General features: G+C 41.1%; 1 protein-coding gene across 5 annotated transcripts in view; it reads left to right on the top strand.

Moving 5' to 3' along the window:
- The window catches only part of ANKRD44 (ankyrin repeat domain 44), a 130,521-nt gene that overhangs the window by 46,846 nt on the left and 68,534 nt on the right, over positions 1-15,141 (top strand). For 4 of the 5 annotated variants that reach the window (XM_083865227.1, XM_083865224.1, XM_083865226.1 and 1 more), the window contains exon 2: positions 14,439-14,522. In XM_083865227.1, the coding sequence (XP_083721353.1) occupies positions 14,439-14,522 (84 nt within the window). Of the gene's footprint in view, positions 1-2,740; positions 2,827-14,438; positions 14,523-15,141 lie in introns of those variants that run through there. The other variant, XM_083865225.1, reaches the window with a different exon arrangement.

Below are 15,141 nucleotides of genomic sequence, written 5' to 3'. Positions count from 1 at the left end.
GCCTTACTCAAAGCATATAGCTAACTACTTCTTGTTGAAGCCTGGAGGGGCAGGACCAGTGCAGTCCCAGTTTTGGTCCAGTCAGATCTGAAGTCCAGACCACAGAGCTGGCTAATCCGAAGCAGGGATGGCTTGTTCTCACTAGGAAGGATTTGTTCCTTTTCTCTCCCCTCTCTCTGGTTACTTCCTCGAGATTCTGCCTGTTTTTAAAGAACCTGAAATAATCTGTATAGGCATATGACTGGGATGGAGAAAGGTATATCTGCCTTTTTTGTTAACATCACCATTTCCCCCATAGCTTAAAGCTCTCTGCCAACCATCATTTTAGCTCAGTGCACTGGGACTGAATTCCCTTTGGGCAAGCCCTGTTCACACTGTAGTTTCAGTTGGTCTGTGAGAGGTTGCAGATAACATAGAAAAACTGTCATCTGCTTCTCTTACCCTAGAGGGAGGAGACACTCTGGACCCTACATAAAGTGGCTGCAGGCAGAAGAGTCCTGGACTTCCCCATGCAAAACCCCCAGTGAAAGCAGTACAGCAGGCTTTTGGGAACAGCCTGCTTCCTTTTTTTAGTTTCCTTCTTCAGTTTGTTTTTTTTTTTAACTCCTTGCAATCATGATGACTTAAGATGGGGAGATGGTACAACCTTTCCCACCCCCCTGAAAACTTTTCCGTCCCTCGGAAAGATCATGCAGCTTCATATGTTTGGGATTTTGAAAAGCACCAAACATTGCTATCAGTCTCTTAGCTTAGTTTGAAAGTGTCTGTCCTCAACTTAGATGTGACCCTTAAATGCATTTTGTTAATCTTGTTCTGTAAAATCCAGTGTCTCTGACACAGCAAGACTGTGCCTTTCTATTTTTATTGTTATTTTTCTTATTTTTTTTAAGTGTTGGAGTGATCTGCGCCCACCAGTGAAACAAGATATCAGAGAAGGAGACCTACAGGTCTTGAATTAGGATGATTGCCATGAAAAACAGGCAAGAACTTCTGAAGGACTGAGAGGAGGAGCTGTGAGGCACAGAGAGATTTGCTTTGTTTAGCAGATCAGAGGGGCAGGGTAGCCTGAGAGTGGTTAAACCATGCAGCAAAATAGGGTAGTGGTTTACCAAACCGGTTCCTTGCAAAAGGGTTGAGTAAGTGAAGGGCTAAGCTTGGGGTTAGCTTAGATGTTCTCAGCTTCTCATGCATTACTTGAGTCACTTTTAAAAATCTATGAAAAGTAGTGGAGATCGTTACTAATTTAGTTATGCAGGCTCTGTTTTGCAATGTATATGGGATTTAGAATGAAAACTGTAAGGTCTACACCTGCTTCTTCTTGAGTTCATGTTTGGGGTTCATATCCACTAGCATGATTCCAGAAAGATATCCCCTTTTCCAAGAGGCCATCTGGGATATCTAGTGGCAGTATAAGCATGTTCCCTGAGCTCTTCCTCAAACATCCTCCTCTCTGATGGGCAACACGATTCAAAGAGCTCCCTGTCAGAAGGAAGTGTTCAAACACCACAGGCATCCACAGTGGTGTGGCCAAAGTGGGTGGCCAGGGAATCTCAAAAGAACGGGAAAGTCAAACTGAGTTGGGAAATCCTCTGGTTTGTTTTGGCTTTTTCACTTAGCTAGGTTACTGTAATTCAGCTTTCCGGATCTCATTAGGCAGTTGATCAGGCTGTCAGCAGCTCTTTCTGCTGTTGTCATTAGAGAGGTAGAGAATAATGCCCTGCTTAGCAGCACAGACAAAAATGAGTGTTAAGCACATTGCCACTGCCCTGACAGGCAGCAGTTACATGTATGACCTGATTAAGGGGTGTTTTGTAGTAGGGTTGGATATTTACTGGGCTAAATTTGACTAGACTAATACATGAAAATTCACTAAAGAACTGAGTGGCTGTGTTTAGTGGCTGTGTTAAATCTCAAGGCAGAGATTTGTTGGTTTTTAACATAAAAACTGTTTAAAAAAAGCCCCAACTAATTATTTTTTAGCAAGCTTAGGTGCTCTTTTTTGCAAGCATTTTTTTTGGTATCAGACTCATGGTGTATTACAACAACACAGAATCGTAAACTTTTCCCTATTGAAGTGGAATAGTTTGCAGAAAATAAATAAGAGGCTGAAGTGTTAAGCTATGCAAGTCTAATTTTCAACCTTAATAAGCTATGGCCTCTAGCAAAATTAAAAATGGGATTTGGATTACAGATGGCAGGTACAGTTTGGGCTTAAAAAGTCATTTGTAAAAACTGTCTTTTTTCCCCCTTCTATGGTATTTCTGAGCACTTTATTTTGCAGAGGGCCGTCTGAAGTGGACTGCGCTTTCCCTCTCTTGTGTTCCCTTTTGTTCACTGGATGATTCTTTGCCCTCCTCTGCTGCAAAGAGGCTCTAATGAGACTGCTCAGGAAGGAGGGGGGCTTGCCTTGACTTAGCCAGGACCCCTCAGTCTATGGCTGAGCTCTCCCAGGCTGAGCCTTTTTCTCTGGAAAAGGAAGTCCATTTGGGCAGTGGTTATCCCAGACCAGAGGGATCAGTGTGTCTAGATGTGACATGGACAGAGACATGGTCTCTAACATAGCTGGGCTGTGTCTGACTGCCAACCTCACCGCTTGGGTTGTGTGACAGGAACTGAAAGTCACCATGGAGAGACAGCTGCATGTACAAAACCAGTGCTGGGAGCTGGGCTGCTGAGCCCCTCTCTTGTGTTCCTTCTCAGTGATGATAGGTTTCAGCCAGAGATTGTGACCATGACTGGAAGCAGTTTGAGCAGAAATGGAGTGAGGAAGATCTGCACAATGACAATGCACACATTTACCCTTCTGGCTGGTGCTGCACATGCAAGGTTAGCTTTTCTCAGATACAGAGATGTATCTGATGCATGGGACTGAGTGTGATGAAAGGATGGCTCACACTGAGTCTCAAAACTGTGACAGTGGTCTCAGAGACATCTTGCGAGTCTTTTCAGAGGATATGCAGACAAAGCTATTCATAACTTGCAATGGTAACTTGTTGGAAGAAAGAGTGTAATAGCTCATTATAACTCTCCAGCTCATCTTTCTGTTTAATTTGTGTCTGTACAAAGTAATTTTGACACTGCTGGATTTGTCACAGTCAGATGCTTCATGCTCTGAAGACACTGAATTGTTTTCTGAAGTGAAGACAATTTTGAAACCTTTTAAAATTTCCATTTAATTTCTTTGGCCTGGCTGTCTTACATTGCACTCATCAGCAAAGCTTGATTCCCCCCCACCCCGTCAGCTTCAATAATTTGGTTGAGGTTGAGAACAAGGATATTATCAGGATATGTTGAATCAAACTAAATTTGCTAATCTGTTCCAGATTCAAAACAGAGGTAAAACATCTGCTTTGGTTATTAAGCAGAGGTCCATGCCAACTGTAGCATGCCTAATGTAAAGAAAGAGATGAAGTGGTGTTATGAGCTGATCTCCATGTTCACACATAGTTACTCTACTATTAATGGAAATAACCCTGTCATCATCCTCAGTAGTTAAACATTTTTAATCTGAACTTTATATCAGCTATGCAGAAAGGAAATATCAGAGACTAAAATCTGCAAAGGATTTTAGTATTTTATGAAACAGTAATAACCGACCATGGTCCTCTTCAAGAGCACTGTGAGCTCCATGACCTCTAAGAGAAACCAGGAAACACCAATGTTAGTCTTTAATGTCTTTTAAAGTATATTTGACTCTGGCTGTGTAGGAGAAGGTGAGCTGGGAGATTTTCTGAGTGTTTCTGGAGCTGGCAGGAGGGTGGCTGCGGGGGTGGCAGCTGCTGACCAGAGGAATGAGCTGTGCTGTGGTGCGTAGGAGACAGGCAGTGCTGAGGCTGTGTGTGTGATGTGCAGCACTGGGGGAACCTGAGCAAGATCCACTTGAAATGTAGTGGTAAGACCAAACAAATCAGATAATTCAGGTTTTGCTCAAGTCCCTAAAATGTTTTCTTCCTCCCTAACATTATTTTTATGATCCTGGAGGTTTCTATTGTCTAAAAGGCTTGGCCTAGATATCTATGACAGCAGGACCTTGGAAGTATTGCAGGTCACTGTTAAGAGGAAGATTCAGGAACACATGAGATTGTGATTGCAAAATGTATCTGTCCTTAACAGAAACGCTGTGCATGAGTTCATGTGAAATAAACCCCATAGCTGAAATTACCTTCTGATGAGTGAATGAGATGGGATCTGAAATTCTGCTGGAGTCCTGCCATGTGTTAGTGTGCTTCTACCCAAAGGCACCAGACTCCCCTGGACTTTTGGAAATACATATTTTTATTGATTTCTGCTGTAGCTTACCCTTTTTGCATTAACCTTTATCTTCACATATGTGTGTGAATTTTGTTTGGCCTCCTTTGCTTTCGTATGTTCAATCCTCTGCCTACTGAAGCCTGCAGAAAAGAATACCTTTGACTTTCAGTGATTGTTGGACTAGATCTATTTTTGAAATACAATCTTCTGCAGTTCACAGTTTGTAACTCAGCCACATTCAGTGTCCTGATTTGTGTTGCCCTTAATGGAGCAGAGATGCATCCTCCTTGTGTGCAGCCATTCAAGCTCTGTATGTCTTGGATGTGGAAAACAGATGATTTCTTTTAATAACAACCTTTTATGTATTGCAAATAGTTCTCCTGTTTCTTTTAAGTTTGTCTTCTGTGTACTGTGACCAGCTCTGATCTGTTTAGATTTTCCCTGTAAATCATGTTTTAAAGCTCTGATTTGGTCTTCAAGTCAAGAAGTGTCCTAAACTAAATGCCTCACTCCAGCCAGCCTAAGCAGTACTGAGCAGTGTGGAAGGACCACTGTGTGCTTTGCAAGTCATAATCCTATTTTAAGTCTCTTCCTTTCAGAATGTTGTTCAGTTACATTCAGTTAGTAACTGCATTCCCAGATTCTTACTTAGACAGAACTGCTGTGTAACAGCCCTGGATTTCTCTCTAACAGGCAGGCAATGTTCTCCATACTGAACAGTGTCCTACTCTTCCTCCAGCCTGGCTGTTTGTGTAATTTGTCAAGGTGGTTATAAATTCTGGTCTTGCCCTCCAACGTCCTTGTGTAGTCTCTTGTAGTTCTGAAGTATCTGCAAATTTATTATGGCACTCTCTGGTTCGTAGCTGCCTTCTTTGTGTGTACAGTAATATAAACCAGACCCCGTAGCCAGCGGAAGTCCTGATCTCACCAAGTAAGATCTTACAGGGTCAGATGCCGCTTTATAGTTCATTAAATCAGGACTAATTTTCTAAAAATGAAAGGGTTTTTATTAGTGTTTGTGGTGAGTATCAATGTGTGGTGCATATATCAAATAGAGCACTTAATTACAGGTGGGTTGGACTATTACTTTGTCCTGCTGAGTGCCCAGGCTGCCAGATGAAAGGCAGGTCTTGCTGTGCTGCTGCACTGAAAGGAGAGAATGGAAAGGGTTTTTTTGAGCCAGCTGCAGTGTGTGTAGCAGCCCTTGCACACGCTTTCCTTGGCAAGGAAGAGTAAGTCATGGTTTCATAAGTGATAAACTGAAGGAAGATAAACTTGCAGCATTTCCATTTCTTTTTTCCTTTTTCTGCTTGATTGCCATTGCTGCTGGTAGGGTTGGGTGTGGGCAGGATATCAGCAGTCTCCAGAGGATGTGGGGCCACTGAATGGAGGAGATGTCTCAGGCTAAGTTGACCAGCTGCATGAACCCCTTCAGCCCTCAGAGTGTCCTCCCTCCACACAGATTTGGTTTTAATTCTATTTTTTTTTCTCTCCTGTGGAATTTAACACCTAAATAATTGGTTTAAAAAAATTGCTTGAAATGTTTTGGAGACAACTGAGCAGGAAATGAAGCTTTTGACAGGGTTGATGTTTTCAAGTGAGTTTCTCCCCTCACTGCTCTATTCTGAAATCTCCAGCGAGGAGCAGATGTCTCACTGGGGTTGCTGGTGCTCTGTTCTGCTGCCGGTGGTTTCATTTCTCTTGAGGTTCATAACCTCACACTGCCTTGGCCACCTCTCAGCTGTGCTTCTGGTGGGGACAGTGTGCAGGACCCTCTGGAAAGCAAGTGGTGTAACGTGGCACAGGGCCTCTCACTTGGGAGTTGGCTTCAGCTGATTTACACTGGCTGGAATTTATGCCCCCAGAGATTTCACTCTCTGCTGTGCTCTTGTTCAGAAACACTGCCTTGGTGCCAGGACTTCTTCCCTGCTTCTGACTAAATGATTGATGGGTTATGAGGGAGGGGGGAAAAAAAAGACAAAAGCTCTGGGAAACAAAATATAGATATGACAAGAAGTGCTCAGATGGATAAGTGGTGCAGCACATGCTGCTGGGAACATATAAAAGGAATTAGGTCCTTTTTTTGGTACTGCCATTACAATTGCATGACTGTTATTTAATGGTATCACTGATATGTCTGTTGTGAGATATTACACAACACAGTTTGTACCAAATCAAAATCTCAAGAAACTTTGAACAAACAAATTCAGGAGGACAAGGAGAATTCAGTGTGTTGTTAGATCAATTATCCTCAATCTTTGTAGTTTTTCCAACAAATATCATGCTGTCTGTGACAGACTTTCTTCTACTAAAATGGGTAACAAATGCTGGTGAATGTAACAAATGTAACAAATGCTACTTTGTTTATTTTTGTCTCCTTTATGAAAGCTTTCTTATTTTAACTAGTCTGCATGGTGCTGAGTCTTTGTCTCCACTTGATTAATGTAACTTCAAGACAGTATTTATTAAGTAATTTTCTGATCTGATCTGATATGATCTGGAGGCACTTAAAAACCCCTCCAGCTCCCAATCCCAAATGCCAAAACTAAAACCAAATCCTGGCACTTAAATCAAGACTGGTGGACAGCCTCCAGTAATGAGAATGAAGGAAAGGACACTGGGCAAGCTGAATTAAACAGTCTGAGCTCTTTTCCTTTTTAGAAGTGATCTAAATTTAACGGGCCAAGAGTTATTTTGGTGCCTTTAATGGATAAGTTCAATGAAACATAGGCAACTTGCAGCATTTTCAGTGTGCAGAGGAATTTCAGGACTCCAGGAACGGCAGGATGTAACCTTCACTTCACCTGGAAACATAAGCAATTCTTGGGGCAGCTGATAGGCTTCCTAATGAAAAATGGGAGGCAGCCAAAATCCAGAGCCAAGCTAACACCAGAAATAGATCTGCCAGAGGCTTGTTTTGCACTGTCTAGAATGGATATCACAAATTGTGCGTACAGAAATACCGGGCTGGGTCCAGCATTGCACAAGCAGGGTCAATCCTGACTATTTTCCTTTTTAAGTATTGTGGAGGCTTGACTAAATGAATGTTGTGTTAAAGCTTCAGCTGCCTCAATAAGTTGTTTTCTTTCTTTCTTTCTCACTTGCTTAAAATACAAGTGTTTATTTGATAGTGTGTATTTACAATTAAAAGTGTCCTAGTGTGCATCACCCAAGAACTCCAGCTCCCCTGCTCCAGCAGCATGAGGTGCAGCAGAAAGAAAGAGAGCAAGGTTTAAATCTCTAGGAGAAGGCAGGTGGGAGAGGGGAAGGGCTGAGCACAGAGCAGACCAGGGTGCAGGTGGTGGTGCGGAGGCAAGAGTTTAGCTGGTTTATTCTTGCTACTTCACAAGATATGTGCTCCTAGTAAAGGGTAGTGAAGTATAGTCTGGTTTGCACATTACTTACCAAATAATTATTTGTGATTATGTTTAATTATAGAATCAGATCTATTGTCTTCTCTGTCTGGCTGGAGGCAGAGAGTTTTGTGGGTGGGGTGTAAGCAAAAGCCATCAGGGCCTTGCTGGGTGGGAGCAGAGAGCCAGAAGCCTGTGGGAGCACAGCCTGGATTTCCAATCCCAAGCCCAGTTTGTTTTTGCAAAAGCTGTTTTGGAGGGGAAATAATTTAAAAGCAGGTGATGCAGGATGTGTTGTGACAGCCCTGCTCCCTTTTCAGGGTTGAGCCATGCTCGAGGCAGTTCAGGTTGTTCTTTTCCAAGCCTCGTGTAAGCAATGTTCAAAACAAGATCCTTAATGGAAGGTGTTTGTCAGCTTATCATCAGACAATCTTGTTTCAGACAGCTCTGCTGCTACTACTTCAATCCTTTTCCAGTGATCATGTTTTTCCCTTCCTCCTTCATTCCAGCTATTGTACATCATTAGGGAACTTGGAGTTTTGGAAAATGTACTTGTTCACTTAAAGCTGAGGATGTGATTTTTCCCATCCAGAAGATGCAGAAGGGTGTTTTGGTAAGCTGTAATTTCAGCCTCTGAACCTGGTCAATGCTGGATATCCAGCACCCAGCTGAATTCAGCTGGAGAGGTGGGATGCAGGTCCTCCCCTGGGCCATGCTGCCCCAGGCTTTGCAGTCTGCCCCAGCTGTCTGCCTGTGCAGCAGAGCAAGGCTGGAGCTGCTCTGTTTCTGTAGCATTTTGTGATTGCCATGTGGTTGGCAATGTACACACCAGTGATTAATCTCAGATTTTCGTAATGTCTCCACCAATGGCAATGTCTGCTGATCATGTTAGAATCACTGCATTCCAACTAATTCTGCACCAAATATTTCTGGAAATGTTCAAGTCTTTGTTTGGGAAGCCACTGTGGGAAAGGCTGAGTGCATGCTTAGGTGGAACTGCCTATGGACTGTGTTAGCATTGTGTGAATTATTCAGACATTTGTGAACAATTACTTAGGAAGCACTTCTGCCTTCCTGAGAGGGGAGAAAGCACCAAGCACACTGAGTATTGTTTGTACCAAGCTGATGGTCCTTGCAGACATCCTCTTCTGATGCCCTGGGTGCCATTCAGAACGTGTCTCTTGGGGTTAGACCATACTGGGAGCCACAGGTGTGCACTGGGGTATTTTCCATTTGGTCACTGAGCTTTTTTTGGTGTTTTGATGAAGTTGCCATTCATCATTTGATGAAAGTGTTGGAGGAAGAGGGTTTCAGCTCTTTTCAACACAAGCTGTGGGCTTGTGTTGTGCAGGCAAATGCAGACACTCCCTTCCAGCTCTTCTTTCTTTAAAAAGTTAGGTTAAAAGTTGCTTTTGAAGCTAAACATATTTTCTATTTGGAGTTTATACATAATTTTTAACCTATTCTCAGGAGAGCGTAACAGCAAATGAAGCAGTGATCAATTCTCCACTACTCCTGTGTGCACTGTGCTGTTGATGTGAAGTCCTTTTTATGGCCTGGAGGACAAACACAGCCTGAGGCTTTGGAGAAGCTGTTATAAATGACATGGATAGAAACGAGGGCCATTACAGGAAAACCCAACACTTCTTGCAATAAAACTTAAATGCCTATTACATCTCTCTAAGCAACTTAAGCACAACATGGCTGCAAGTTAAAAAGCCATTGGTCCAGGTAAAGTGTCAGAGCACAGTTGCATTCTTTAAATGCTGGCCTAAAAACAACACAAAAATTTCTCAGCTTGGAAGTGCCTCTGTCACACAGAGGTTCTTTTTTAGTTTTGGGAGTGTTGACTTGTGGTTTTTTTTAATATCTCTGTGTGTCATGTAAGTTGTTGGTCCTTGAGCATTCAAACACAGTGGAACAAATTGAAATAAATAGCAATGTGTAGGCATGCATGCTGTCCTTGCTGCAAAGGATTGATGTGCAGTCTTTAAATGTCTGTGCCAGTCTGCAATAAATAGAAGGACATAATAAGATAGAATTAAATGAATTGAAATTTTTTTTCTGCCGTGTTTGAAATGTTGCAGTGTACAGGGTATTTATTGATCTGCTCAGTATAAGTGTCCTAAGTACATCTGGTCACTTAACAATGCTGTTAGTTTGTCACAGTGCTTCCAGGAAATTAGTGCACTCAATTTACAGATTTGATTCTTTCCACTGGCTTTTCAGTAGCTTGGACAAGTATTCCTTAAGAGTCTCTTAGTAAAGATCTGTAATTGTTATGTAACACCTCTTAGTAGCCATCCAAGGGCATTCTTCTCCAAATGCCACCTCTGTGAAAATACTTTGCTGTCAGAAGTGTATATAGAAATTCCTACAACAGGATTGCTCCCTTTGAATTAACAAATTAAGAGCAACCTTTTTTTTTTTTTTTTGTATTTATCCATCAATTAATTCCTAAAACACAGTAAAAGGCTAAACCCTGATGCAAGGGAAATAAACTACAAAGCCTGTTAAAAATTATCAGTATTGAGTCATTTCTGTACATGGAACTGTATAAATACTAAGCATCAGGGAAATGCACTCTAAGAATTAAGAGAAATCGAGTTAATGGCTGTTCACTAATACAGACTTGTAAGTTAAAACAGCATTTCAGATATTCATATGCTAAATGTATAGAGGAAGTCCTAAACTAAAATTAGGAAGAGGAGTAGCCTTTTTGCTTTGGCCAATAGAAGGAAATAGATGTATGTGATGTGACATAGCAGACAACCTTGTAATCTTGATTAGTGGGAGTCTCTTCAGAAAAAAAAGAAGTGTTTGGCAAAACACTGTCAGAATCAATACTACTTTGAAATGACTGTGTGTCTTGCTACACTGCCTTGCTAGTTACATGAATATGTGGATGTATCCAAGTGTTTAGTCCAGGAACTTGATGTAAGGCAATTAGAACTAATAAAGGATCAAAATATAGCTTCTTTTTGCTCTCAGAAACAAATGGTAATTTATGGGATCAAGTGAGCATGGGAGTCAATCATCCTTTCCCTATATGCCCCTGCCTCCTGTCAAACAAAAATCTGGCTTAAATAAGACCTTGTTAGTGAGACAGCATATCTAAAGTCAAGGCAAAATGTTCAGTATTTGTCACAGTTACTAGCTACTCAACAAAAATACTAAGTTTGCTAGGAGGTTCAGCACTTGCTTTGGACATAGTAATTCAAATGATACTTGAGAGAGTCCACTTAAATGCTTCATCTGCTCTGGAGTCAGAGGCTTACCAATGCCCCTTGGCAATAGTCAGATCTATGGAGGAGAATTTCCCAGTGTCAGACTTTTTCTCTTGGAATGGCTTGTTGTCTCTGTGGAATCCAGCTGAGCCACAGGACGTTGTTCTGTGTGGGTTTAAATTCTGTTGCTGAAAAAATCATTGTGCCTTCAGTTCAACAAGTTCATTTTACCTGGTGGGTTGAAGTTCAGCTTATGATTGCCTCGCATTCAGTAAAGATAGGAATATGCTGCAACACTGGAAGGTGTCTGCAGACACAATTTTATTTTTACTAAAATGCTTGTTACAGCACAAAGTAAAGAACCCTCTAATAAAACTTGTTGGTAAGTTTCATACTTACCATAGTAACTGTGGAAAAAGTAACATGGAAAGGGTTTGGTTAGCTGCTGGAGTTTATTTTCAGAAAAAAATGTGAACACTCCCAACTGAAATTCTCTTTAAGAAATTGGAAGCTGTGGAGAGCTGAGCTGATGAAACAGTTGTTCATCATTCCAAAACCCTGCACCCTTGCTTAATTCTAATAATAGCTATATATAATCTGCTCTGTGCTTGAGCTTTTTTTTTTTCCTTTATTGTAAGAGTTCAGCAACTTCTGAATTTGAAGACTTTTAAAGCAAAATATTTCCGTTAATGAAATAGCCCATTAATGGTGTCACAAGTTTTAGAAATCATTTCCAAAAATATACAAACCTTTGATAATTAGGAAGGATCATTGTCTACCCTTCAGGAATTAAATTTTTTTAAAAAAATAAATTATTTGAAGTCATTGATGCATGAATATGGTTATCACTGAAGATGAAAAAAGTAATCTGTTCAGGTCATTGGGCATCCATCATCAATGTGTATGTAACTGCACAAGCCCAGTTCCATCCCTGTCAGCTGCTGCATGGAGCAATTCCATTGTGCTGATGGATGAGGATGCATCTTCTCAGCTCTGACCTCAAACTGAGCACTAATGCTGCAACATAGTTCTGATATGTATTTCCTGGACAGGTCATTATACTTGACTGCACATCTTACACAGAAATGGGTCTCAATATGTAATAAAATTGCCTCAGCAATAACACATTCTTATTTCAAAGTGAAAACCTTTGAAAATAAAGTAAAATCATGACACAGTGAATTAGAAAAATGGCCAGCTGGAGCAGGCTGCACAGCAGTGACTCGGAATGGTTATTAACCTGTACTAGTTTTATCTGCTCTTTCCAGTTTGCAGGCTCTGATCATTCTCCATTATCTCTGTCTCTTGCTGCTACAACTAGCAGAGATAGATTTTATTGTAATTAATTTATAAAAAATTAAATCTTACAGGGGAAAAAGGTCTGAAGGATGAGGCCTTTGAGATGATATATAGCAAATTTCTCCTGTCAGCAAAGGTTGTGTATCAGTGGTGGGAGTTACAACCTGCTTCAGAGGCATGATACACACTGAGGTTTGATTGAGGAACTGCATGGATGTGACCATGGTATGGCGGACAAAAATTGAAATGAGGATCTCCTGTGTGTTACAGGTCTGAAGAACACAATGTTATTCTCAATCTACTGTGTAAAGTAGCTGCTGGCTAATTAGAAAGGTCAAACATTGCCTTTAAAACCAAGTGTCTGATTCAGATTTCTGGCAGAGAGAAGAAGGGTCAAAGTGTCTCATTGTAGACCTTCCTTTTTTTTAATGTAATGATGCACAGGACTTTACTCCCTCCTTTTTTAAAGGAAAAATGTTGCCTGTAACAGCACTTGAACTTATTTGGTGGATTTTTTGGGGGTGGCTTTTTTTTGTGTTTATTTGTTTGTTTGTTTGTTTGTTTATTTACTTACCTAATAGATTTGTGAGTTTTTTTCTCTTACCTCTGTCTGAGGTCTCACCTTAAATGTCACCAAAGTCTGGCTAATACTTTTCATTGGGTGCTGGGCATACCTGCAAATGGGTTCAGGGAATAATCTAAGATGCTGGGGGTATTTGTTTTTGGCTACTGGATTGTGTTGCCATTCACCTTGAAACTGAGGCGTTCTCTGCTTTACTGTTAATTTTGTTTTTCATTTGAACATTATGATAAATGCACAGGAAATGCAAATATTTTGGTGCAAGCATCATAATTTCATAAACATTCACTGATTAGTAGTGAATAGCTGTTAGTTTTAGGAGAGAAGGGGAACAGACTTGGGTCTGGTGTTTGCATCCTCTGTTGGAGAATATTCTCTGCCCATTCTGACATGGCTGGGAAGGGAGCATGCTAAATGGTTCAAGTGAAATGCAATTTTTTTCCTTTCTTTTCAAACATCCACTACAATATGTAAGACATAGACAGCTTTAGTCCTTTTCACTTTTGGAGGAGTGGCAAGAATGAAATTCCAGTATGAATGTTTCTCAAGGACATAAGGGATTAATATGTCTTAAAATAGACACCATTAACTTAGAAATGTATTTTCCACATTTGAATGAGAAAATATAGGGAGGAAATGTTGGTTTTTGGGGTGTTTTTTTGTTCCTTCAGCCTGTTTTATGAATTTTGAGATAGCCTGTTTACAAAACAGTTAAATTCTGTAGAATCCCGGGAACTGTTGTGGTTTTATGTGCTTAAGTAGTCATGCATGCTGCCATTTTACAGGATGATTTTAGGTTCTGGTGATTGCATGGCACCACAAACTCCTCTTTGCCAGTAGGACCGTGAGGCAACCAGGAGTGAAACCTGGGGGGCACACGCTGCCTTCAGGAGGGTGCTGGTGAAAGTGGGGCCTGTTTCAACCACCTGCTTTGTGGGATAGGGATCTTTGTGAAATGTCTCCTTCTTTTCCTGAGTATTCAGCAGCACAGTTTATCTTCTTTTAGTTCAGTGTGCTGCCAGCTTGGTTACTCAGTCAGATATTTGCTGCCAAGGTGGTCGGAAGGACTGAAGTCCCCAACTTGGGCTGAGTGTTGGAGCTCCCTCCCGCTGCCCACCAGTGATGCCAGTGTTGGAGAGGAGCTAGGATGGCACATTGTTTCTCCTGTGGGCCTGGTTATTTATTTCTGCATTCCCATTCATAATAGCATAATAACAGACTTGAGACAATAAGATGATTATTTCGCTTCTTGGGTGGTTAAAATTAACTGCGCTCATTGTGTATTTATTCAGTTAAAAAATACAAGTTGTTTAGTGATTGCCCAGAAATTCATTATCTGCATAATGTTCTGTTTCTAAATGTGTATTGCATGACCATTAATCTGTGCCAAGAGCAAGCATGCAGCACTATCTGATGTAATTAGTTTTCCCCTTATATGCCAGGGAGAACATCTGGGCTAATTGCGTGTTGTTGACAAAAGTTGCTGTTCTAATGGGGGTCCCTGTTTGTGCACACACATGCTCATTATAGGTACAAACATGCTTATGATTTCAGTTTATCCTCAAGCCAACTGATAGCTCTTACTTATGAGTGAGTATCACTCCTGTGATTTGGTACTGGGGTCACACCATGTCTTGGGCAGCTTTAGCAACTGTTAGCAGGAGTAAAATGCTCTCAGTTTAAACAGAAAAGAAACAAACCTATAATGCTTCTGTTTTCTCTTTCCAGCCACCACTGGTCCAGGCAATTTTCAGCGGTGATCCAGAAGAGATACGGATGTTGATCTACAAAACTGAGGATGTCAACGCCTTGGTATGTGACTTGCCATGTTGTGCACCGTGCTTGTGGACTGTGGCAATGACAGTATTAAAAACGTCCTCAGTAATTAACACATGGCAGAATGGAAATGATTGGGAAGTAAGAGTTTTGGGGCTTCGGTAGTATCCTAAGTAAGAGTCAATGTAATTGTCTCCAGCAGATGATTTTGAATTTTTTAAGTGTATGGTAATTATTCCAAATGTGCAGGTCAGTCAGGGACATTGTTTTTTCTCCTACTGAGAAAATGAATGAAAACAGCAGAAGATTGCATATTTTTACTCTCTGTAGGGTTTCCTTTTATGAAGAGTCTTTGCAGATCAGGAGCTGTTATGCATTTGACTCTACTTGAACTAAAGCTTCACTGTAATTCTCAGCAGTGAGAGTAAGGAAGCAGAATCTTGGCCACAATTTGCCCACAAAGGAATTACTGTTTTGCAGATTGGCTTATTCTAGCCAGAATGGTAAGCAGCTGTAAACAAGTACTAGTTGAGTGCTTTGGCAGTGAAAAAATATTTTCAAGTCAACTTGGTCTTTTTTGCAGAGATTGGGGTGAGTTTTTTTCCCCCTCTGTGATTTTAACTTATATCCATAGTGGTGGAAGCAAGTCCTGCCA

Source organism: Zosterops lateralis (assembly GCF_965231275.1).
Source record: "Zosterops lateralis genome assembly, chromosome: 7".
Classification (NCBI taxonomy): Eukaryota; Metazoa; Chordata; class Aves; order Passeriformes; family Zosteropidae; genus Zosterops; species Zosterops lateralis.
Note: the sequence above shows the minus strand (reverse complement) of the source record. Positions and strands in the feature narration are given on the sequence as shown.